Source organism: Geospiza fortis, unplaced genomic scaffold, assembly GCF_000277835.1.
Source record: "Geospiza fortis unplaced genomic scaffold, GeoFor_1.0 scaffold54, whole genome shotgun sequence".
NCBI lineage: Eukaryota > Metazoa > Chordata > Aves > Passeriformes > Thraupidae > Geospiza > Geospiza fortis.
This window is the reverse complement of record NW_005054301.1, coordinates 6,727,347-6,752,295: the sequence shown is the minus strand read 5'-3', so window position 1 is coordinate 6,752,295 and position 24,949 is coordinate 6,727,347. Positions and strand designations below refer to the sequence as shown.

At 37.1% G+C, this 24,949-nt stretch overlaps 2 protein-coding genes across 3 annotated transcripts in view; both read left to right on the top strand.

Annotated features, from left to right (window-relative positions):
• Positions 1-9,626, top strand: part of PNN (pinin, desmosome associated protein) — a 10,006-nt gene extending 380 nt beyond the window's left edge. Inside the window, exons 2-9 of the mRNA XM_005417606.2 lie at positions 115-186; positions 859-927; positions 1,986-2,058; positions 2,142-2,236; positions 4,146-4,227; positions 5,834-5,989; positions 6,072-6,210; positions 7,228-9,626. Of these exons, the coding sequence (XP_005417663.1) occupies positions 115-186; positions 859-927; positions 1,986-2,058; positions 2,142-2,236; positions 4,146-4,227; positions 5,834-5,989; positions 6,072-6,210; positions 7,228-8,513 (1,972 nt within the window). The 3' untranslated portion in view covers positions 8,514-9,626. The remainder of the gene's footprint in view (positions 1-114; positions 187-858; positions 928-1,985; positions 2,059-2,141; positions 2,237-4,145; positions 4,228-5,833; positions 5,990-6,071; positions 6,211-7,227) is intronic.
• A 5,654-nt stretch (positions 9,627-15,280) lies between these two features.
• The window catches only part of MIA2 (MIA SH3 domain ER export factor 2), a 36,365-nt gene continuing 26,696 nt past the window's right edge, over positions 15,281-24,949 (top strand). Inside the window, exons 1-6 of one of the 2 annotated variants that reach the window (XM_005417479.3) lie at positions 15,281-15,581; positions 17,099-17,232; positions 18,485-18,571; positions 18,886-20,035; positions 23,158-23,373; positions 23,523-23,623. In XM_005417479.3, coding sequence (XP_005417536.1) covers positions 15,467-15,581; positions 17,099-17,232; positions 18,485-18,571; positions 18,886-20,035; positions 23,158-23,373; positions 23,523-23,623 — 1,803 coding nt within the window. In that variant the 5' untranslated portion in view covers positions 15,281-15,466. Of the gene's footprint in view, positions 15,582-17,098; positions 17,233-18,484; positions 18,572-18,885; positions 20,036-23,140; positions 23,374-23,522; positions 23,624-24,949 lie in introns of both variants that reach the window. The other variant, XM_031064414.1, reaches the window with a different exon arrangement.

Sequence of the window (24,949 nt, the reverse complement as noted above, 5' to 3'; positions counted from 1 at the left end):
GGGGAGCCCTACCCCGCGGGGTGGGGCACGGCCGCGGAGCGCAGGACGGAACGGCCGCAGGCCCGTTGGGCCGGGCGGGCAGCACTAACAGCGCTCACTCACTGTCTCTTGCAGGCCCCCCCAAAACAGACTGCTAGCCCTCGCAGGCCCCGGTGGAGGTAGAGGGCGTGGGAGCTTATTGCTAAGGTAAGGAGGCACTGAACGGACAGCGGAGTTTCATCCATCCTTTCCCTGGCAGTGGTTCGTGCCATTGCGCTGAGTGTCGTGTGTTCCTCGTTTGCCTCCGCTGCTCGCTGCGGTACTGTTTGAACGAGCGCCAAAGCTGCCCGACGGGGCTTTGGGGGTTAAGTTTAAAACACCTCTTCATTTTGAGTTGCAACAAGTCTAAAAGGGTGTTTTTCCCCGACCTTCTTAGCTGTTAGGCTGAAAAATAAGTGGAAACGTCAAAATGAAGGGAGGTATTGTGTGGTGGCTGGGACCTTGTCTTTGAAATCGTTCAAAATCAGTCTCTTGCTGATTCAAAAACTGGTAGGTGCTCTGGGAGTGATTTTAAAACACATGTGGATAAAACCACATCCTGAAAATTACTGCAGATAAGATTATTTGAACACAATGGGATGCTTGTTTCAGTGTAGCTACTCAGTTCAGTAAGTGCAGAAATTCAAGGTGAAAGTAGATGGTTCACAAGCAGCGTGTGTGAACATTTTGTTGCAGTGCTAACAGTAAATGGTGATAGAGCTGAGTAAAATTTATGTTTAATTGTGACTATAAAGCAAAATTATAGTTCAATTGTGCAGACTTGAAGTGCTTTAGGGATTAACCTAACTTGTTCTAAGACCACAAGTGTTTTCTTTTTAGGCGTGGATTCTCGGATAGTGGAGGAGGACCCCCAGCCAAGCAGAGGGATCTTGAAGGTGCATCCAGTAGGTGAGTGCAAAAACTAATGCAGCCAACTTGCTTTTCTGAATGAGAATTTGTAGCAGTAGACCAAAAACTGGTAATAACTGGGGACTTTCACTGTCTTCTTTGGAGATTACTTATTGAAGACTTGTTGGGAATAATTTGGGTGACAGCAAATCATTCGGTGAAATCTTTTTCATACCTTAGAGCACCATAAAGATGGTAGCAATAATATAAAGATATAGCAACAGAAAGGTATTTGTATTTTTTGGTTTTATTTGGCGTACAAACTGCTATATTACATTCTTCTTAGTTGTGACATTTGTTTGCAGTGAACACAAATTTCATTATGACTGAGACCTGTTCAATAAATTGAATACAGGCAATGTGACAATGGAGTTGGGTTTTGAATTTTCACATCTGGTTGTAAATCCATTAGATGTGAGTGATAATAGTGAGCTTAAGTGCTGTGGGCACTTAGTGTGCAGTGGTAGTTCTTGACCAAAGCAAAGCTTGCTTTGGAATTTTTGAGTTAGCAGAAAATGAAGCTGGGAAACCAGGAAAGTGCTGTGCCACAAAGCTGAAAAGGAAGGCTGAAAATTACTTCAACTTTAATTATTTATTTTAGGATTTATTTTATTTAAATTATTTATTTTAAGTTGTTCTTTGTTAAAGCCTTAGTTCATACATGTCTCAAGTGGTAATCTGTCTGCCTCTCTCCCATAGGTATTTGGTAGGTAACTTAAACAGCTTTTCCTGTTTAAGAAATCATACCAGCCTTTCCATGTCAATGCATTTAAATGTCTAGTGATCCCTTTATGCCAGTAGCCATTTTAGAGGTTTCTGGAAATGCACAAACATTTAAAAGAATAAATTCCAAATGTATGTTTAAAAGTCAAATATGGTATTTGCGGATCAACAAGAGATTCTGTCTGTAAAACATTACTTACTGGTTGTTGGAACAGTGGGGAGATTTTCAACCAAGTGTTGGTTCTTCTGACTAGACATGCTTGTGCTTTTCCCATGCTGGAAGATATTCTCTCCTAAATACACGTTCTCCAATGACCACTGGCTTTCTTCCTCAGGCTGGGTGGAGAACGTCGGACAAGAAGAGAATCACGCCAAGAAAGCGACGCAGAGGATGATGATATTAAAAAGGTAATGTATAGTAAATGGAGCTGTGCAAGAAGAGACCTACCTGCAACACAATGAACAAAGTAGGTTGTTTTTCTTTCTTGTAGCCAGCGTTGCCATCTTCTGTTGTTGCTACCTCCAAAGAGCGAACACGTCGAGACCTTATACAAGATCAAAATATGGATGAGAAAGGAAAACAAAGGTATGCAGAGATCACTTTTACACTAACGTGATACTTTTGAGTTCTAGAAAGTCATAGAAAGTAGCTTTAGATTTAAAAGATACTGCACACAAGCTGTTGTGTATCAAAGATTTTGTTGAAGAGTTGCTATTATGGTATAAAACTTAATTTAAAAAGTATTCTCTGAAAATACTTCACAAGCAGCAACCTGTGCATTGTTCACATAACTGACATGGATTCTACTTTTCAGGCCACCTACAGGAACAGGTTTGCTAGTGCTAGTGTTTTAACGTCATTTGAGTAGGACAGAAATATCTGTAGCTTCACTGGTTGCTTAATGTCTTGGATTATTACAGCTGTCTTGCCTCATCATTTATTTTGTTGGTTGAAGTAGGGGGTTTGGGTATGGTTCCTCACTCCCTCTGCCTCTTTTTTTAATTGGAATAGTTCCATCATGTTTCTTTTCTTGCACTACTTTGATTTCTTGTTGTGTGTACAGTCTTGACTTCATTTCACCTGCTGCTTTTTAGATTCCTCCTATGTATATCTCCTTTTTCCTATATTTTATTTTTCTCAGGGCTATTAAAATTCTAACTGAAATGCATCTCTATTGGTAAGAGTTATTGGAAAATCAAATTTGCAACTGTCTTCAACCTCCTGGACTCTGTCCATTTCAGACTGCAAGTCACCTGGTGAAGTAATAATTATACCCCAAATAAACAGAAGAATTAGAACCAGAATAAGGAACTATAGAAATCTTCTCTGATAAGTCCCCACAGATCAACTGGCACAGAAAACTGGCACTTCGCTTACTTCTTTTAATTATAACCCCACTTAGAGTCTTCCTTTACTAGGTTCTAATTGTTTCTCTTACTGGTAGACTTCAAAATTCTTACTGAACTTCCTAGAGCTTTAAAAGCTTGTTCCCTCAGAATTGTAGTTTTACTGCTTTTCAGTTCAGTAGTGTCTAGGGAGATGAGAAAACTAGTATTAGTCTCTATGAATTGTGGTGGAGGGAGGTTCTTCAACATCTCCTGAACTCCTGATTTTGCTCGGTGTCTTCTGGGATGTCATTCATATGCAAATGCACTTTCGGTGATCTCTGGCTTTCAATCTTTATCTGTTCCTGTTTGTATTATTTAATATACTTTTACCTTTCCATGTGAGGTTTGTGCCACTGTAATAGAGTGGTACTTAGGGAAGACAGTAGCATTTCCTTTCTCACTTTATCAGGTTCAAGGCAAATAAGAAAGTCTGCATCAGGTTGTAAAGACTTAATTTGGATTGAATAAAAATAAATTGAAGGTGCAAGTCAGGAAACTAGTTCTTGCTCAGAAGAAGGGAATTTGTTGAAGAATTTTACTTACTTTTCTCAAAACAACACCTAATCAGATGAGAGCAGTTCTGTTTTCATCCCACAGTGCAGTGTCTCATTGTTGGGCAGCTCTGATAGATAAGCTTTCACTCCCCTGTGGCTCCATTTCTCCTTAATAGTCTAAGCAGATTGTGGAGAGGGGAGTGTATGCTTTTTAGAAAACCCAGTTTGCTCCCTTATTGATAGCTCACACTGTATTTACGAGACTTTTTTTCTTCAGTACTCTCTGCTTTAAGATTTTTTAAAAAATCTTAGTGTTATTATTTCTAGATGAAAAATGTGCAGGCTTCCAGTTTTGCCAGTGCTAGCTGTTCTGTGTTACACATAAGAGCTGTGTCTTACTCAGAAGCAAAATGATATGTCACTGTAAATTATATCCTGGACTGTTGGCACAGTCAGTATGTCTTCTGTTGCTAATGGCCTTGGGTACTACTGGGCCTTTAAAAATAAGTATCCTTGAGGTGGAAAGTTTCTCTGATTATTTATATAAATAAAAATATTAATACTTGAACTGAATCTCAAATTTCTTTTTGTTGTGGGTTTGTTTTTTTTCAGGAATCGACGTATATTTGGCTTGCTGATGGGCACTCTTCAAAAATTTAAACAGGAGTCCACAGTTGCTATTGCTACTGAGAGGGTACTTTAAATTCTATCAGATTGTAAATAATAAAGCAAAATTGTTTGGTTAAGTTATTTCAAGTAAGAGTGAAAATTCCCTACAGTGTAGGTTGCAGGTGCAGCAAATTGGTGAGAGTGCATGTAGGTTTTTGTTTGTCTCAGTTCAGGGGAATGAGGGTGGGAGGCAGGAAAGGCATTGTTACCATGACTTTGTAACCCTGTTTCTGAACTTTGTGGAAACAAAAAGGCAATGTTAAATGGAATTTAATCAGGTAACTATTTAAGAAATCATAGGCTGTTTCTGGAAATAATAGTGATGCGGTATTGATGAAGCAGTGCCTACCGTGGTGTGTTCCAGATGTTTAAATTATAACCAAGTATACAGAGATCTATGTTTTATTATGCTATCTGTCTAGAAATCTCTTTTCTGTTCCAGTACAGATAACCAGAATTTCTGATGTAATAAATAAATGTGGGATTGTACTGAAGCAAACCCTTTGCGTAGCTTAGTGGTTACTTCAGAAAACTTATATATGGGATGGTGGTAACTTTATTCCCTTTTAATTTGTGAAGGCTATGGTATTTGTTTACTGTTGCACTAAATGAGTTAGTTATTTAACACTAATAACCTTTAGATTAAAAACAATGTTTTAAAGTTTGCATTTCAGCAGTCCAGTTAAAGCAGAAAGATTTAAACTTAAAACGTTTTCTGTATAATGTCAGCAGAGCTGACTCTCAGTGCTGGTATTGATTACTTTCAGATGCAGTATTTGAGTGGTTTACCTAACTTGTCATGTGGCACATAAGACCAAAGTTCACCTTTGCCTGCTTGCATTAGAACAAAAAGCTGTTTATCAGGATGGTCTAGAAACATGGAGTCCCTGTCTAATTTATAGCAGTATGTGTTTGCACAAAGAGACTTTGAAGAGTTACTGCTCCTTACAAAATTTTTCTTAGAGTACCTATGGAGATCTTTTTTTTGTTCATACATATACGTTGCTATAAATCAAAGTCAAGGCCTGAGGAGTTTTACAACACAGCTATTTTGTTGTCCAGGCAGTAAATTCTATTTTTTTAATGAACAGTTATTGTACAGCCTGAGCACATGGCAGTCTAGGGTATACAAACAGAATTCGTGGATAGTACTAATATATATAATTAGCAGTTAATATACTGGAAGTATTCACAATCTAATTTTTGTTGGTCATGAACACCAGTCTGCAGTCCTTCATTTGTTTCTGGAGGAATTTAGTTATTTCTCTCCCAAGTGGGAAATTTACCTGATTTCCCTGATAGCTCAAATACATTCCTTTTATTTTTCTGCCACTGGGGGAAAAACCCAACTTACTGAAGCTTATATTGAAAATTTAAGTCCAAACTGAAAGATAGTAAAGCACACAAATTCACAGGGCCCCATAACTATATAGTTAAACCAACAAAAAATTAGGTGCCAGCAAGCAGTGGCACTCCTTTCTTTCATTAGCTGTAGTTTAGGAGGTATTTCCTAATATGTTTATAGGAATGCCTTTAATGGTGTAAATAATTGAAGATTTTTAAATGGATCAAACTAGAACACTTTCTCTTGATGTAGAAAAAACATAAAGATTTTATTTTATTTATTTTAGCAAAAGAGACGACAAGAAATTGAGCAGAAACTTGAAGTGCAGGCAGAGGAAGAGAGAAAGCAAGTTGAAAATGAGAGGCGAGAACTGTTTGAAGAAAGACGTGCTAAACAGACAGAGCTGCGGTTGTTGGAGCAAAAGGTTGAGCTTGCTCAGTTGGTGAGTTTTTGTTTTGGTCTTGATCTTTCTCTTGTTTCAACTATCCTTGTGTATCTCAGCGTTATTTTCTTTCATTTCTCAGCAAGAAGAATGGAATGAACATAATGCTAAAATAATTAAATACATAAGAACAAAGACAAAACCTCATTTATTCTACATACCTGGCAGAATGTGTCCTGCTACGCAGAAGCTGATGGACGAGTCACAGAAAAAGATGAATGGTAAGGGTCTTTGTGGTACAAAGGTCCATGTTCTTGCCTCCCTTTGTTTGCCATACAAATTTATTTTAAGTCTATGCTTAAATACATGAATTTCATGCTTAGGACAGACTATATTCTTACACGGGTGTTCATCATAAGTGGAAATTACTCTTTCAGTGACTTATTTTTATATTGAATGGGATTTGATTCTCTTTCAAGAAGTCAAAAGATGCGTATGCACAATTTCAGAGGTATGTGTTTTAAACAGTCCTTTATTTTGGCTTTAGTACCCAGATGTATCCAAGTGCAGCAACTTCATTTTTGAAAAGTCAGATTCTGTGAAGACACAAGGAACTGCAGGTGTTCACAAAGCATTTGAGAAGTACTTTCTTAAGCATACCATTAGAAATTTATGATGATCTTTTTTACCTCAATGTGTGTTCATTTCTGTTTCACAGGATGACTAGATTTTTTCTTTTGGAGAACAATTTAAAATGCTCCGATTGATGGTAGTCTTACTGTTCTTTTTTTATTAAACTAAGAATGTATTGGTTTGCTTTATTTCTTAGGTGTTTATCTTGTGGGGTTGGGGAGTAAGAGAAGATAGCTCACCTGTCTGGATAGCCTACAGTAATTAAGCTTTCTTAATACCTATCTAGTTTTTTGCTTTTTTTTTACTGTCTTTTGTTTGCCTTAGGAAGTATAACCTTAACAGGTAAATACTGGGAAATTTAGGTATTCTTTTGATATACTGTTGGTTGGTTTGATTTTAATGAGGTCAAAAAGTTTTTGTTAGCTTAGATTTAGGGCTTTGCTGTTCGAATACTCGGCTGAGCTTACTGTCCCCTTTGCTTTGTTTTCTTAAGGTAACTAGCAGTCTTTTTCATTGTGCATTAATGGTTTGCTACTTCAGAAAGGACAAGGTTGCAGTATTTATAAATTGAACAATTTGATAACTTACTAGCTCATAGTTAAAGTGTAAGTAGACTTCAGTGTCTGTAGATTATCTTAACTATTATTTATGCATTTATTCCCTAGCACTCTTTGAAAGCAGGAGAAATGAATTTGCAGAGCAGATTAACAAAATGGAGGCCAGACCCAGAAGACAATCTATGAAGGAAAAAGAACATCAGGAGGTGCAGAATGAAGAAAAGAAGGAAGAACAGAACAAGGAGCAGGAAGAGGGTAAGGTGGCTCAGCAGGTGGAAGAGATGGAGACAGGTAATCAGCACAATGATGTAGAAATGGAGGAGGTAGGGGAGGAAAAGGGAAAAATAGGTTCAGGTTCAGGGCATAGCGATGCAGAAAAAGAACAGGAAGAGGATGAGCAGAAACATGACATAGAGATGAAAGTAGAAGAGCCTACTGAGGTGAGGGAGAATGACAAGCAACAGGATGGTCAGCATGAGGAGGTCACAGTTGTAAAAGAGGAAAGTGAAAACATTCAGCCTGTGGATAATGATCAGGATGTGGCTGAAATGAATGAGGCAGATAGTGTAGAACCTGTAGAAAATGAAAATGGCAAAGAAATAGAACCAGAAACAGAGTGTGATGCTCAGCCAGAAAAAGTGTGTAATGTTCCTTCTCCCAAGAAGGAGAAAGGTATCAAAACAGAAAATAATGCTGAACTGGAAGAAACACAGGAGAAAACATCTGAAGGTCAGACAGAATCTGTGGCTGAGGCTCTATCTCAGCCACAGTCTGTGCCACTAGCACAATCACCTCAGTTGTCTCAGTCCACTCAGGATACAGAGCCCCAGACAGACAAGGATGAAAATGCTGTGGTGTCTGTAAAGGTGGCTGAAGCCCAGGCAGAGCAGAATCAGACACCAAGTGCAGAAAGTAAGAGTAAGACTAGGAGTAGAAGCAGGGGTAGGGCAGGGAACAAAACTGGTCATACCCGTAGCAGCAGCAGCAGTAGCAGTAGCACTTCCAGCAGTACTACCAGTGCAAGTAGTTCCAGTACTGGCAGCAGTTCCAGTCGGAGCAGTTCCACCAGCAGCAGTACTACAAGTGGGAGTACGAGCAGGGACAGTAGCAGCAGCAGCTCGAGCAGTAGTGAGAGCAGGAGTCGGAGCCGAGGCAGGGGCCATAACAGAGATAGAAAACGCAGAAGGAGCACAGACAGGAAGCGAAGGGATGCTTCAGGAGTAGATAGAAGTCACAAGTCCTCAAAAGGTGGTAGTAGAGATACTAAAAGCTCAAAGGATAAAAGTTCAAGGTCTGACAGAAAGAGATCTATATCAGAAAGTAGTCGGTCAGGCAAGAGAACTTCACGGAGTGAAAGAGACCGTAAATCAGACAGGAAAGACAAAAGGCGTTAACAGAAGAGACCAAGCTTCCCTAGCCTAATCTTTGCAGCAGAAGATTATTTGAGTGAAAGAATTCCTTGTAAGGAGGAAGAGAAGGCTGCCTTAAGAATTGCATGCTGTAAAAAATCTTTTGGAAAAATGCAGACTGTTTACCAGGCATTCTTGTACTTTTTACATAATTTTGTAAAAGGTTACTTACCAAAATTATGTGAAGTTCCTGAAAATGTAAAAATAAAAGATTACCACTCCTTTGCATCTTTTTTTTAAATATCCTGTACTCATTAAGATTCTCTGTATATTTTAATAGGTATACCTTTAAAGTAGATGTGATCATTTCTTCTGTATCATACACTTTTTTTTTTGTAGAAATAAATGTGCATTTTAAATAAATTGTTTGAGATGTCCTGTTGACAATTAAATTCCCCTTTTTAGATTATATGTAGGAAGGCAGCATTGCAGGAAATATAAAATTTTGCCTTTCCCCTCTATTCCTTGCGAGAATGAGAATTTTAAGACCTAGTAAAGCAAATAATCTCTCCAGTGCTGGGTAGGAAGGCAGAGTAATTGATTTGAATCTATACTTTTTGTTTTCTTCTGTAATTGCAAGCTCTTAGTCAATTCTGTCTATCTTCCAGTTTTATAAAAATTTCTTATCCGTAGGCAAGCAGTAATTAAATGGGAATGTTAACACTGGCCAAGGTAGCTCAAGTCAGTCTGGAAAACCACTGTTGCCTGCTTTCTGCAGGTGCTTTGGTAATATTTACATCTATGTTCTAGATATAGATAATCTTTTCAATGATGATCCTTGTTTTGGTGGCCAGTGGAAGAAAGACTTCAGCTTGCTTCTCAACCAGGGTTCCTTTTGTTTTAGTTGCAGACTAATCTTTGATCCCTTCATACCACTAGGAATAATTACATTGCAGTGTTGGAGTTACCTGGGACTACCTAATACTAATGTTGTGTGCGTGCAAGAATGCTTTCTGAATGTATTTAATAAACCTAAGGTGGTATAGTGTTATCTATGAAGGTGAATACTGTTTTTATATAATTTTGTATGGAAAACAATAACATCTGTTGCTTTGTTCTGTACATGTGCAAATAAATGTGGCTTTGTAGACTACTTAACTCTCTTGTTGCCTATGATCTTTTCTATTAACAGGTGTATTACCTTAGGCTTTCTGTATTTGAAGTATGAATTGTAATTGCAGGTGGCTGTACCTTACAAGCTCTATATCTAGAGTTATTCTTAAAGCTTTTAATTGTCTGTTAACTGACTATGAAACTGTAGTGCTCTAATCTGTGCTGTCTTGACAGGAAGAGAATTGTGTTATCTGATACACCAAATCACAGACCAGGAAATCCTAGAAAGATTTCAGTATGGAAGGACACATAAGCTGGGTTTAGTGTACAAAATGCCATGTACACTGTTTTTCTGGAAGGTAGTTGCCAGGTTCTAGCTTGAAGTGTGTCAGTTTTCATCTGAACTCAACACTAGTGACAGATTTATGTGTTCTGAAATGCTCAATGTCATGACTTCAAGAAATGTGTCTAGTAAGGAATGAAGTGCCACACAAATAGGCAGTGGGAAAACACAGGCTTCCCCTTTCTCAAGGAGCTCAGATTCTTTAGTCCATTTGCTACTTCAATATCTTATCTGCCTCTGTCTTTCTACAACAAAGTAATTTTTATTCTTGTCAGTATTTTCCAACAATGTTTCCTTCAGGGAATCTTGTGGTTTAATGTGGTGTCTTTTCTGAAGGACAAACAAAAGTTCAAATGCCTTATTGAAGATGTTAAACAATGTTCTACCAAAAAAAATACTGAGTAACTGAGCAAAATGTTACTGGTCTACAAGTTTTGACTAATTTCAGGTTTCAGATTGCCTTTTGAAGCCATTGTCGTTTTTTCAATTACACTTCTTTTGTAACATTAAATAATTCTAACGTTTCTTATTTTGAGTTTGTGTGATTCACTGCTGTAGTGCATTTACAGGTTTAAATGGCTGGTACTGGAGTCAATGTGCAAATCTTCTGACCTCTTGTTTCAGAGCAACACATTAACAGGGTTTATGAAAACAATAGGATGGTGGGTCTGGTTGCTGAACTAAGGACTGGATTGATCACGTTGTTTTAGTTTATATTCCCAGCTGCAATGTATTTTTAACTGTGAAAATACAGGAGCTTTGTTGCTCCATAGGAAGCTGATGATGTTATTGTTAATTTAATGTTTGTTAGAAGAAACTTACTAACTACCATTGTCAAGCAGTGCCATTAATTGTTAGCATTCCTAGACCTAAGCAGTTCAGTGTAATGTGAACATCAGTGTGTGATAACTTTGAAGTTTTCTAAAAGCTAAATATTCCAATGAATATTCCACTACAGAAATAGTGCAAGATGGTAATATACTATTAGCACTATAAAGCAGTAGTGTGTCTAGTAATTTTTACATTTTCCTTCAAGGTCCCCTCCTCTTATCCTGAAACAATATCAGAGCTGTGGATGGGAATGAAACCATGAAAATAGCTGACAACTTCAAGGTGTAATTTGATGGAACAGTTTGTATTTTCTATGTATTTAGTGCAGATAGTATAGAGGTAGGAAATGATTGAAACATTTCCTTATCCCTTCCCCACAATGGTGAGTGGAGGTCAAAGGAAAAATGCCTTGTTCACTTTTCACTCAAGTAAAGTGGACAAAGGAACAATAGTTTTTCCCTTCTCAAAGAATGAGGTAGAGATGCTTTATGTAACCAGGGAATATACCATGTATGCTCTATGCCTGTCTTTTGAAGTGTTTCCATCATATGCTCCCTTCTAGCTTCCAGTATAGTTTAAGAAGGCAGTTGGTGGTTTGGTTGTTTTAGAACCTCTGCACTATGCACTGACTCTGTACTATAACTTGCTGGTTTTTTCTTCAGTCCTGATGCACAGATAAGCTGGAATTCTCCAAGAATGTGTTTTTCCACAGTGCTCCATTTGGAGTGCTTGTCAGAGTAGATGTTACACAGATTGTTCATTGAATATAAGCTGAAACATGACTTTGAGTAAAAGGCATACTTCTTCAAATTTCTGTTCTTTAGGGTGATGTCTTTGTGCTTGGAACAGCTTTATATTTTATTCAAAGGAAACCTGAACATAATTTTTCTGCAGACAGTAAGTATTAGAGAACTGAACAACCCCCCTCCAACAAAATTAATTTCAAAACCAGTAAATTTACAAATAGATTTCTGGAACATCTTTGATTTTTGGGAAAGTAATGGTCTTGTGATTAGGCCCCAGATATAAGATTCAGGTTCAGTTGCTGATTTTATAGAAGTTACTGTGGTACAACAGGGTAAACATACTCATTTAATGTATGTCAAAGATATTTCAAATTAGTTACCTGGTCAAAGAAGAATTTTTCTGAGAATATGTGTATTTATGATGGGATCAAATGCTGCAGCAGTGGTGCATTAGTAACGTATAGAGATCTGTGTTATGGAGGATGTTCAGTCTTGGGGTTTTTTTCTCCTGGTTCAGGCAGTTTTTATTACATGACAGTATTATATGGCAAAATGTGAGATGTTCAAAGCTTGGAAATGTGTTCTCAAGATTCAAAGTAATAAAAGTCACAACTTCCATGATTTTTTTGAAATGCAGTGCCAGTTGTCATGTTTGTAACTGTCTTTGTAATAGAGAAACAGCAGTGGCTTTTTCTTGCTGCTTGTTATTCTGGTTGAAAAAGTTGGTTTGGGTCTTGGTGATGAATGACTGTTACCTGCTTAGATTTGTCTAACTGGAAGAGAGAATTACTATTACTTCCTCTTACTTCTTTCTTAAAATATACTTGTTTAAAGAAACAAGATTTTGCTGACATGGCATTTTAAATGTAAAAGTCAATTTGTATTTTCATTCAAATATCCAAAGTCAAGAGAACTATATTGTTAAACATGCTTTACCCATGGATTATAATCTTCCACATATTATGCAATATTCTACACTGTGAAACTGCATTCTGTGTGGAGCCCTTTGGTGCTACCAAAACAGTATAGCCACAGCTGTATATTCTGTTCTTAGTATGAAATAGATATTAGGATAACTTTACCAACTTCTGATATGCTTTGGTCTTTATTATCAATGCAGATACTGAATAGTCTAGGAAATGTAACATCTTCACTTCTACAAAGCCATGTCTTAAAAGAGCCATCCAGTGTGCCATACTCCTCAGATTATTTCAATTACTCCATTAATTCTGATCCTTCTTTGAATTCTAGTATGCTTTAAGAGATATCTGCCCTTCTACTTCAGTAGTTACAGTTACTAAAGTGTCATTGCAAATAAAAATAGTTCCATTCTAATTAAAGATATTGGAAATAGATATTTTTCATTATTGTTGTTTGTCTTTGCATGTGCAATAGTACTCACATTCATTGCTTCAGTTCTCCAGAACAGAAATTAACTGAAGTCTCACTCAATCTGCTATAAAGCTTTCAACTTTGTCCTTTGGAATCTAGCTATAATAAACTCTATGAATCTTTGACTTCAGTTCAAAGGTGATGAGAAGTCATGCTTGATAGTCTATGCTATGTATAGGATTTGCACCCAAAGGATTTGCAGGTGAAGTTACTAGAGGAACAAATAACATAGAACAGAGATCAGAGCAGGGTTTGTCAGTGCTTAGGCCTCGAAGAATGCTTATAGACACTAAGCAACACAATGAGCAGTGCCTAGAATAACTTGAAAATTTCAAATGCAGTTTTAACTGAGTAGCTGAGATTTTTACCTCCACGTAAACATTTGGACTAAGTTTGGCATCTATATGAAGTCAGTGCCATTTTCAGAGGTATTTTCACAAATACAGTAATATTGTGCAGACCTCAAGGCATGGGTCTGATTGTTCTCCCCCACAAACCTACTTAAGTGTGTAGATTTAGATGTCAGAATACCTCACTTTTCTATTTTTGGGTGAATGGGCTCCATGTTGCCAGGCTTGAAAAGGGACTGTTAACCCTTCTAGGCCCATTGTTGGGTTTTGTCCCATGTTCTATGGTTGGTGTGCAACACTATGAAAGACTTCTGACCAGTTCGATAAAAATGTCATTTTTTTCTTTTTTTTATTCTTTATTTAATTTGTACAACACTAAGCACATAGAAAGTCCTTTCAATATAAATTACTTGTATATTCTTTCTCACCGATCTTTTTTGTAGAGACTTGGGAATGAAAAAAAAGGGGCAGCATTAAGGTTAGTCAGGAGTGACAGGGGTGCTGATCTGCAGTGTATTCCTTGGTGCTCTGAAGTGGATTACCTAACAGCAGAGACAGCTGGTGTGACAGGTCATAGGATAGGCTGCCTGACTATCAGCTCATGTGGCAAAGGAAGGGCCAAAGTGTTAGATTGCAGGTGGGGGACATGTCATTTCTGTGAAGTTTCTGTTTGCAGGCCACTGCTGTTTAAGGTGACCCTGGCTCACTTTGTGCCCTTTTTTTGCTGGCTCTGTAGATCAGGCTAAGCAGCAGTGTCTGGCAGGTTTGAGCTGCGGAGCAGAAGGAAACTATGCTGCAAGTAGGATACAGCTTAGGTTTGTGGAAAGAGAATACAGTGACCTCTGCATGAGTCATACTCAGGACTGAAGGAGGGGAAGGCTTACTAGGAACCATAATGACTGCAAAGATCAGGTTGGGAAGTAATGCAGATTCTTGGTGTGCTATCAAGAAGGCAGGGAGAGGAGGCTCCCTCATGCAGGACAGTGGGAAAGGAAAAGTGAAGTTTTATAGGTTAATAAGATATTGTGTTTAGCTCACCAAGGAAGTCTGGGACAATGAATCTGGAACAGGCCCAGATTCACAAATTTATGATTTAGCAATCCAAAACTACAGGTCCAGCTGTGCTCAGTAAGAACCTTCACTGTCCCAGGTTCACACATAGCACACAGAGTTTGGTTTACTGAAGCAACAAAAACACAGACTTGGAATTGCTGTTGATAAACAGCACTAGATGTGACAGAGCTCTAACAATAATATTGTGTTAGCCTGGCTAATGACAATAATCCTATGCAGAAGCTTACCAAGCAGGCATCTCTGCTTGTGAAGTGAGGAGAGTAACCCACCAACTGACTCCAAGATCTTTTTAGGTCTTTCACTAAGTACATGAAAATTCTATCCAACTTATATACAGCCCCATCTTATTCTCCTCCTCCTTCTTTACATGTAGCATAATCTAGACAGAGTAGTAAAGTCATGTATATGGTAACATTGCTTCAATAATCTTATTAGCATACTCAGGGTGTGTGCTTTAATATTTAAATATTTAAACCCTTACTGAGGCAGATTTTGGCCATGGTGTCCTTCAAAGTACCAGTCATAAGATTTTGTTCTTTTCTGTTCAGCTCTTCAGAGCCAAAACAGGACCATCCTATCTCCACAGGGCCTCCTCCGGCCCACTCATCCTTTCTTGACGTCAGCTATGCAGAAACCCATCTGCAAAGATAAAGTAGAAGGAATGTGGTGTAGGCTGTAGATAGTAGGCTGTCCTAGACCTTGCCAGGCTTCTTGGTCATCACACTACACCATCTTAAAATCACATGAAAGAGGTACATTAAAAATGCATTCATATTCTAGAAATAATCCTAATACAACTGCTGTTTAATTTCCCCCGGCACAATCTTGTACAAACTCAGTGCAGAAGAATCTGTTGGAGAGAGGCTAAATTTTGATTTGACCAGAACTACTTTCTTTGAATTCAAAACATCAGCCAAGCTATCAGAACATAGTTAATTATTAATGCATGTGTATAATCAGGACACCTGACTCTGCAGATTGTTAGTAGGTTAGCATAGTGTACTTCTGTTTAAGCAGATCAGAGAAGGAAAACAGGATTGAAAGTTTACTTGCAATGTTTTGTTAGGCTCAGAAAAATGTAGAATATTCTTGCTAACTGCACATCAATGCAGTTTCCACAGTTTCAGTGCATTCTGGATTTAATCTAAAATGTCAAGGATCTTGGATCAGAGAATTCTGTTGTTGGTAATTTCATTTTCAGCAAGTGTGCAGAGTACAAAGGTACTTTCAAAATGGAAGAAGTGTGGTGATCCAGAATGTGAGAGTAAGTAAAAATTTGTTTTTTTCTAAGGGAGTCTGTGGTGTATATGCAATTATCAGGAATCATAATGTCAAAATTAGCAATGAAACAGACTGAAAATGAGTAGCCATAGCAAATGGTTGTGGTTAAGTTTAAGAGCAATAGGCTTAAAATTTTAAAAGAAAAAGAGGGAAAAAAAGACTTGCTGGATTGTTATGTAAGGTTATACAGATCAAAGTTCAGTAAAAATATTTTTGAATAGCTAGTTTTCCTCAGGTGTCCCCAAAACAGGCAGTGTAAAACAGCTTTAAAGTATTTTTAACTAATTCTTTACAGGTACAAAATAAAATAAACAAAATATAAATAAAATTAAAATGGTAGGTTATAAACTGAGAAAGAAGACCCTTTATCATATGTTTATGGTACATTCGTAGCCCATTCTGCAGAACTCTTGAGGTTTTTTTCTACCGGCAAACTGGTTTGGGGTTTCTTTTGTAATCCTTCTTACAAAACACTCTGTTAATATTTACTCTTTACTTATTTTTTATTCTTTAACATGAAGTAGGTGCTGTAACTATTTCTTGTGGTTCTCAAAGAGTAAATAACTCTGCAGGAGGCAGAGCCACTGAATCACAAGTGGACAAATAATGTCCTGTTTACTATCCACTGATTACCATTGTGAAACCTGTCATAATCATACTTGAAGCTGTTTCTAACCTTTTTCCATTTGTTTAGCAGACTTAAGTGTTGTATTTTCAATGTATTTGCAATCTTCCATTTCCCCTGAAGTGGGAGAGACCTTAGATTTCCTCTGATGATGGATTTCTATTTTCTTGTGGGAGCCATACCAACTTCAGTAGGTTTTGGATGTTCAGAGATGTCTACCTTTGTGGAACAGCATGTGAAAGGGGCTCCAAACTGACTAGGGCACATCACTAATGAGTGATTTCTGTGGGGAGACTGGGATGGAGACAAAGAAAACTTAAAATAATTCAAACTGAACTGGAAACTTTGGTTTTAACAACATGTTTAAGGTTTATATTCCTAGAATTTATGTATTTTTATCATAAGATAAATGTATTCAAAAAAGAGGACAAAATCCCTAAAATAATTACTAGATCTAACTTAGAAATTCTGAAATATAAAATTATAAATATGCCTGGGAAATACTTTTTAGCTGTTTAGCCTAAATAAATGTTAATGTTAATGTAGTTACTTTAGTAATTGAATTTCCTGCATACGTCCTTTCTATTTAAGCATTGAAACCTTGGCTAAACAAGCACTGAAGAATGTCCATATAGGACAAGAGCTTTTTCCTTGATGTCTGCAGTACATGGGAAAGAAAACAAGACAGGGCTGCTTCTTGCATTAGTTGATTTCCATGTGATGATATAAATGGATTAGTATTGTAACAAAGCACGTACATAAAAATATTTGCTACTGCAATTCATCAGTATTTGATATATATCAGATTTCTTCAGTAAAGTGACTTCAGATTAAATGGTTGCTGTATTTGTTTATTTCTTTCCATAATATTCCAGAGGCAATGAGCCGAGTTCAAGCCACTACCGACTACTTAGGGCCTGACTGCCGCTATCTTAACTTCAAAACGGGGGAGGAGATCATCGTATACTCCAAACTTTCAAGGGAAAATGAAAACTTGTGGACAGGAAGTGTAAGTACTTCAATCTGAAAGACTTTCCCCATAAATATTTTAGACATAGTAATAGCATAACAACCACAGTCTGCTTGTATCTAAGGATCTTCTCTCTCTTTTGGAATATTAACCAGCCATGGATGAATACAGTATTTGGGCCATTGTTACCATCTTTATACAGAAAGAGAAAATCAAATCCTGGCAAAGATCACTCATAGAGGAAAAAAGTCAAGATCCAAATACAAGTTTTCTGTTTCCTTCATCTTATCATTTGGCTGTAATTATTTAATCTGGTTCCCTTGAAGACACAGATATATCAGGTCAGGTTCCTACCTATAGGTCTGTGGGTAAGACATCCAGTACTGGGACCTGACTTCACAGTTCAGTGCTTAAGGAAAGCTCCCAGAGAAGTTATCATGCATATTTAATGACTTGGAACAAGTGTCAATGAAATTAGAACAGTCATTTAAGAAGGAATGGATGCATTGATCCAAATCAAGTTTTACTGCTAGTAAAACCGTGTAAGTGCTTCAAAACTACAAGACATTAGTACATTTTTGGGTAGGGTTTTTTTTCTGTAAATAATCTGTCACATCTATTGTTTAACAGGGAAATTCTGTCTTCCTGTTTTTTTCATCCAAGAGTATCTTTGCAGGTACCTCATATTCCTTGCTTTCCAAGATGTATCCCTCCATTAAAGGCTATGTGCAATGGTTTGATGTAAAGACACCACTGTTTTTTTGGCCAGAGGGACTCGATTCTTCTGGGCCCTATCATTAACTTTTTTTCTGTAGTGTTGCCATCTTTGTAATTTTCTCTTGAGCTGCAGCTAGTCTCATATCTGAATTTCATATCCTATTTTTCTTGTAACTCAATATGGGTCATTAGTTATTAAGGCGCGACATTTTTCCCATTTGAGACAATGGGAAATTTGTGGGCAATTTTAGTAGGAGTTGGCTGTGACCATCAGTGCACACAGTACTGTCTTCAGCTGAAGCCACTGCTTTGGTACTGCACAAACACATGTTCATAAAAACAACACAGAATATAATAGAATGGAGTAATATCCTTCCTTTTGCCTTCTGAAATGCCAAGGGGAACACTTCCATGAAGGAAAAATAAACCAATCTTTTGACAAAACAGAATTAAGGAGATAGGGGGCTGTTCTATAAGCTTATTGTTCATCTATACTTTTCCAGTACATGTGCAAGTCCCTAACATATATATCACTGAAGTTTAAATGCTATTATTAGTTTTATATTTTTTACAGAAAGGAAAGGATTTTGGATATTTCCCAAGAGATGCTGTGAAGGTTGAAGAAGTTTTAATTGGAGAAGAAGTTGAAATGCTCACTAAGGTGAATCAACATCACTAGATTTTCCAATGTAGTTTACAACAACTGAAAATCTAATATCCAGTTAGAAATTCAACTGTTGACAGATTACTTCAGATTATTCAAAATGTGTTTTTATAATTGTTCCAGTTGCATGTTTATTGTTCTCTAAAATAATTTCTATAGATATAGATTTATATAGATCTAGATGTAGAACCTTTAGGAATAATATAATTAATTACAGTTCTTTGTGTAAAGTTATAAAAGAAAGAACAACAATATATTTTGCTGTAGAATTACACATTAGAATATTCTAAAAGTTAATATTATTCTTTTAGGAAACTGATTTCCTTTGTCTTAATGAAGATAAGTACAATTTTGAAAATGAAGATAACACATTACTTGATCACAAAAAAGAAAGTGAATATTCATTGTCTGATGCAGAATCAAAGCTGCATGAAAACAAACTCTTAAAATATACAAGAGACCCCATACAAAATGAAGAAAGAATTGAATCAGTTTCTGAAAATGACTCAGAGGAATCTCACATTCAGGAGTCTATCAACAAAAATTTGGTTAGAAAAGATGATACTGAAGATCCACAAATGCAAAACAGTCTCCCAGCAGAATCTGTGCAAACTCAGTCTAGCTGGATTTCAGGATGGTTCACCACAGAAAGTGAAAATGATGAAGAGCCCTTAAAAGCTGTTACTGAATCTTCAGAAGCAAGTAATTATCAAGGCAGAGAAACAGAGGTAGCAGCTGAAAATTACAGCTTTACAGATTTACAGGAGTCAAGTGATAAGGAGGAACAAGAACCCCCTGCATCTGGTTGGTTTGAAGGTGGACTGACAAGCTTTCTGTATTTTGGTGAAAAGAATGAAGATGTTGATTTGGCATCAGAAAAGAATGATCCACAAAATCATGATGTCTCTGGTGTGCCTGAGCATTCTAATACTGAACAGGAAACAACAGTCACCGAGGTATTGCCAGAAGAAGAAACGAGTGGAAGCCAAGAATCCAAATCAAATTGGTTTAATTTGGGTTTAAGTGATGTTCTTAATTTTGGCCATGCTGAGGAAGCTACAATTGCTACAGAGGACCAGAGAAGCAGAGAAACAACGGATCAAGCAAATAAGAATGAGGAAAAGCAGACTTTAGACCAGAAAGAATTACATATGGGCAAAGAATCAAAGCAAATAGTTAATGCGGTGACAGATGAAGAAGAGAATTATGCACAAAAAATAAAAGATTCAAACAGTAACAGGCCAAATCCTGGGGAGGTATCAGCATGTGCACATACTCTTAATGACACCAAAACCACCTCAAATAGCACAGAATCATCTTTTGATACACTAACACATGACAAAGAGAAGCCAAATGAACTTTACAGTTCAGAAGAAGACTTGGTATCAGAAAGCCAACTGCTGAGAAATAGTGGAGCTGAAAAGAAAAATCAGGAGTCAGAAAGCAGACGGGGCCAATCAGGTTGGTATACAAATATCTATAATGGTTTTATTAATTATAATATGGGCAAACATGATAATCAACGGGAACATGAATCAATTCCATCAAATCAATTGTCTAGTTCTCATGAGCCCCTCCAAATTGTGATCCCTAGACATAAAAAATACAGGAGAAAAGCCTGAAATAGCTGCAGAACAAAGCCATTGCTTCTCTTTTAGTCATTTTGAGGGCATACTGAAGTTTCTGAGTTCAACAACCAAAGAAGGGCAAGTGCAGCATTATGGGGAACTACCAAGAACTGCAAAAAATCATCTGGACATAAAGAAGACCTCATGTGACAGTGAACCAAGTCTTAGTCTAAAAACACCCAAGAAAGACAAACTAGTCAAAGGTTATGGTGCACAAAAATTCAGCATCCAAAAGCCATTTCAAAACGGATAGTACTGATGAAAGACGAAATTCACAAATCAGAGAATAAAAGTGTCTCACAGGGTTTTTATGAAAACAACATCAAATATTTCAGTCAGGACATTTTTAGTTATGAACATCATCAGAAATCTGGGGAGTCCCAAGAACTGACTCCAGACCAACCTTTCTCTCCTCACCTCTTATTGAATGGCCTCAGTTTAACAGATTTTCCAAAGAAACTGGCCATTTGGAAAAATACGGAGTTTCAAAATGGATGGTAAAAACCGCTATCTGAGAAGAACTAAGCTTCCATAATAAAGACAGACTTTGGTAAGCCTTGATAAAATGCCACAGGGAAAAGAAACTGAAGGCACTTCTAATCAGAATGTTAAACATAGCACACCGGGTAACAGTAACACAAATACCTCCACAGAGAAAGATCTTTCCTGGTCAGCTGGCTGTGAGAAGTAACAAACAGGGCAGTGGAGAAAAAACTTCAGCAAAATCTACCAAATGAGCAGAAGATTGGACAACTTTTGATAATCTTGCTAATAGCTTGTCAGAGAGAAGCAATAAACTGAACAAATTCCTATAAATGTGCAACACCCCCAGGAAGGTGGAGGAGAACTAAAACTGGAAAATTCATCTTCCCAGCATCAGTGTCTGGTACCAGAGAATGGGCAGTCTTAATATAGATCTCAGGAAGAAATATAAAAATCACTTGTGATATAGTAAAACAAAATATTAATCTACATCCTCAGACTTAGGCCAGTCCATTCAAATCAGCATGACAGTGCAAGATACAAAAGCATAGAAAATTAATCTGAGTTTGGAAAGGCATACTACTTCAAAAGACAAAGTAATACTAGTCTTCAGCTGAATTCATGTCCAAAAAAGTATTTCTAAGGAAAATTTATTGAGAATAAAAGTAACAGTCATGTGATATAAGTCTGACCAAGTGTAAAATTTTACCCTTGGAGCTCTCTAAAATAGAAGAAATTTTTAAAGAAAAAAAATAGCTAGTGTCTTCTAAAGCCATTTAACTAGAAAGCCAGACTGCAATTAAAAAACTGGATTAATTAAATCCTGGCAACCTGGGATTGCTCGGAAACCTGGCTGATAGAGTAGATGTTGAAAAAGATGGTGTTGTAACTGAAAGGATGAGTAATGCTGAACAAAAATTGCTGCTACTAAAACTAGTTAGGAGAAGAAAAAAAGAAAGATTCTGAAAATAAGCGTCAAAATCCAGAAATAAAAATAATAGCAATTATATTCTAACAAAAAGGATTTCAGTAGTATTTTTATTAGACAATCAGGGTTGTTTGAAAATATATTTAGTAAAACTAACAATTAACCCTGTTAAAAAAAGTCTAAGCATTTAAGTTTGGTCAAAAAACCCAAATTAAAATAGAAGTGACATTAGGACAAGTGCACTTGAATACTGCACAGAAGAATGAGAGGAAGTTGAAAGGAACCTGACCAATGTAAGATACTATTAAATATAGAGAAGGTGCAGAAAAAACCAAAACCAGGCAAATATTGTATGATAAAGAGATTTACCAAACCTATTAATCACATGTCAACAATTTTATTTAAATTAAAACAAGATGTTAAGCAACCCTTAGAGTATCTCTGTGATGGAAGAAAACTGCTGCAGCACCAGCAATTTGAAAAGATTCACAGTGAAATCACAGCTTGCTCAACCAAAGATAATGCTATGTGGAGGGAACAGGTCATTGTGTCTGCACAAAAGGGGCACAATTTGGACACTGAGCAGGAAAAATATACAGAAAAAAGGAATGTTCTTCTAGAGCTGCCAGAGCTTTTGTCTGCTATAACAATTAAGTGTGCTGCCCAAACTGCAGCTAAAGTTACTAGAGTAATGTTTCACTAACAGTGATTTAGCAAGAACAAAATATCCTTTCTTGGCAAAAATAAAACCACAACAGATGGAACACTGTCTCCTTCTGGTGATTTAAAATGAAGAGGTAGTGAGCCTAACTCATAACAGTTATGGACTGATCTATGATATTTTGAGGATCTGATAACAGGAGTTGAGTTAATATAATGGTAACAGTTTCAGAGCAAATTACTCCTCTTGAACTACTGGACTACTTCTGATGTGTATCTTTGGCAAGTACTGTCTTGAAGCATATTACTAAATTTAACAATCTGTAACTTTTTTTCTTTGTGGGTAAGCATGGTGTGGGTTTTTTTGCAAGCAGTGTTTTATTGGCTTCAGGCATTTACTCCAAGTTACTAAAACTGAGGCAGCCAGGTGCCTTCAGTCATACTTCTACATGAACATGCGTGTGGTATCTTGTATTTTGCTTGGTATCTTGGAATTTGTTAATCTTTAATCCTGCATGGTATTTTCAACTGTTCTCGCTCTAAAGCTTACCCCACTTGTATTTGGATATAAAAAAGAGACTTACTAATCCTGACCAGGGAATCTACAAACTATCAAACCAAATATATTTTTTCCTGAACACTTATTTTTAATCACTTTACTACAGTGTAAGTTTTGCTTAAAGTTCTATCCTTCAAATTCTGAGATCATTATTTGTATAGTGTTTCTTAAGTCATACATCTGTAGCCCATTTACTCTAGTGTTGGGCTTTAAGTTGAGGAAAATAAAAACAAAGAAATTAAAATCCCTGTAGAAGTTAATATCTTATAGTAGTAAGTTGAATCCTCTAAAAGTAACCATTATTTCCCTTCACAATTATGTGCAGGAGTAGGCAGAAGAAAGCTACTAGAAGAAACACCAGAGAAGGAGCATGAAATGTATGCAGCTGCAGACAGTGAACATGACAGTAACCAAGATTCAAAAGCAACTGCCATTGCTTCAGTAAATTCTGAAACAAAAATGGACAGTTCAGCATCTGACTCTGAAGCTGATGTCAAAACATCTTTCTCTGACGCCATCCAGCACTATGTTCCAAGTAATGGTAAGTGCTAAGTTTCATAATTTTAAGGAAAATAAATTTGCAATCACAAAAAAACCAAAAAAAACCCAAAAAATTAATCCAGTTGGAATTATATGAAGTTGACAATAGTAATGTAAAACCTCTTGTTTTATTCCTTATGATCAAACCAGAAGGAGGCTGGATACATCAGATACTTCTGTGCTTGAATGCTCTTGAGTTCAGAGAAACAATAAAATCTGCATCGTCAGCAGTGGTGATTGTCATCCAAACGGTAAGAATTCTTTCCATGATATAACATCAACATTAGTGCAAATTTAAGCCAGATACAAGTTATGTTCTGCAGCAAAACTCCTTAAAAACGAGAAAAAATCCTTTTAAATAAACCCTCTACAGTTCCCTGCTTCCAGGGTTATCTGATGCCAAATGAGACAGAGCACAAGAAAATTTTAGGTCAACTGTTCATCATCTGCCCCTTTGCAGTGCAGAATCTGATGAACTTAGGGTGTGAGGATTTGGGGTTTTGTTTTGTGAGCTTTTTTAACAGGCAGGAAACACCTGAGTGGTGTTTTAATATTGTTTTGTTTTGTTTTGTTTCTTTTTTTTTTTAATGAAACTAATAGCTCCCTCTAGTTCTCAGAACAGTACTCATTAAATTTGCTTAGACTTTAAAAACTGGGCTTATGATGGATAAAATAACCAGACAAGTTCCCTTGTTTTTAAACAGTATTTTCAAAGCCTTGATTCACAAATCCTCCCCTTGTTCGTAATTGCATTAAAGATATGTTTCTATGCAATATATATATATAAAATAGAAATGGGGTTATTATTGCTATGGGGGCGTCTTAAACATCAAAACTTAGTGCAGAGTGAAGGTGAACCTTAAGGGGCACAACTGCGCAAGAAACCACGCTGCCAGAGCAATGTGAGGAAAAGGCAGCTGTTCCTGCACTGTCTGCTCTAAATAAGAGTGGTGGCCGGTAAAGTGCCATTTGGTAAACTTCACTGCGGTGCTTTGGTTGAACTTCGTTTAGATGGGGTAATTGAAGTTTAAGAACCACATAAATTTATTTCCGATTTCCAGTGTATGTATATAGAATATGGTTAAATTGTAGTTTAGGATGAGGAAAATGGAGGGGCTTTGGCCCTCGTGACTGACTACAACTCACTGACAGTTCACTGCTACGGCCAAACTCCTTGTTGTACTGTTTGATACAGCTAAAAAAGCTAAAAAAGGCACTTCCACCTATTCTGGTCCCTTAGGTGCTTTGCAGTCCAGTCGCGCACCTTGCGTTGTAAAAGTCGCTAGCACACGGGGGAAGGGGGGGTTTGTTTGTTTGTGGATTTTTGTGGTTTGCTGCTGTTGTTGTTGGGGTTTGTTTTGGTTTTGTTTTGTTTTTTTAAAGCAGTTAAAAAACAAAACCCAAACCGAATCAAATTAGCGTTAATCTTAGTGAAGGAGACGAAGAAGAATCCTTCGCTATGTGGCATTGCACGTTCTCTTACACCTGCTATCAGCAGCCCGGCAGGTCATTTTTAGCGCAGGCACTCGGCAGAGCTGGGCCCGCCCAGCCCTGCGCACCCGGGACCCACCTGCGGC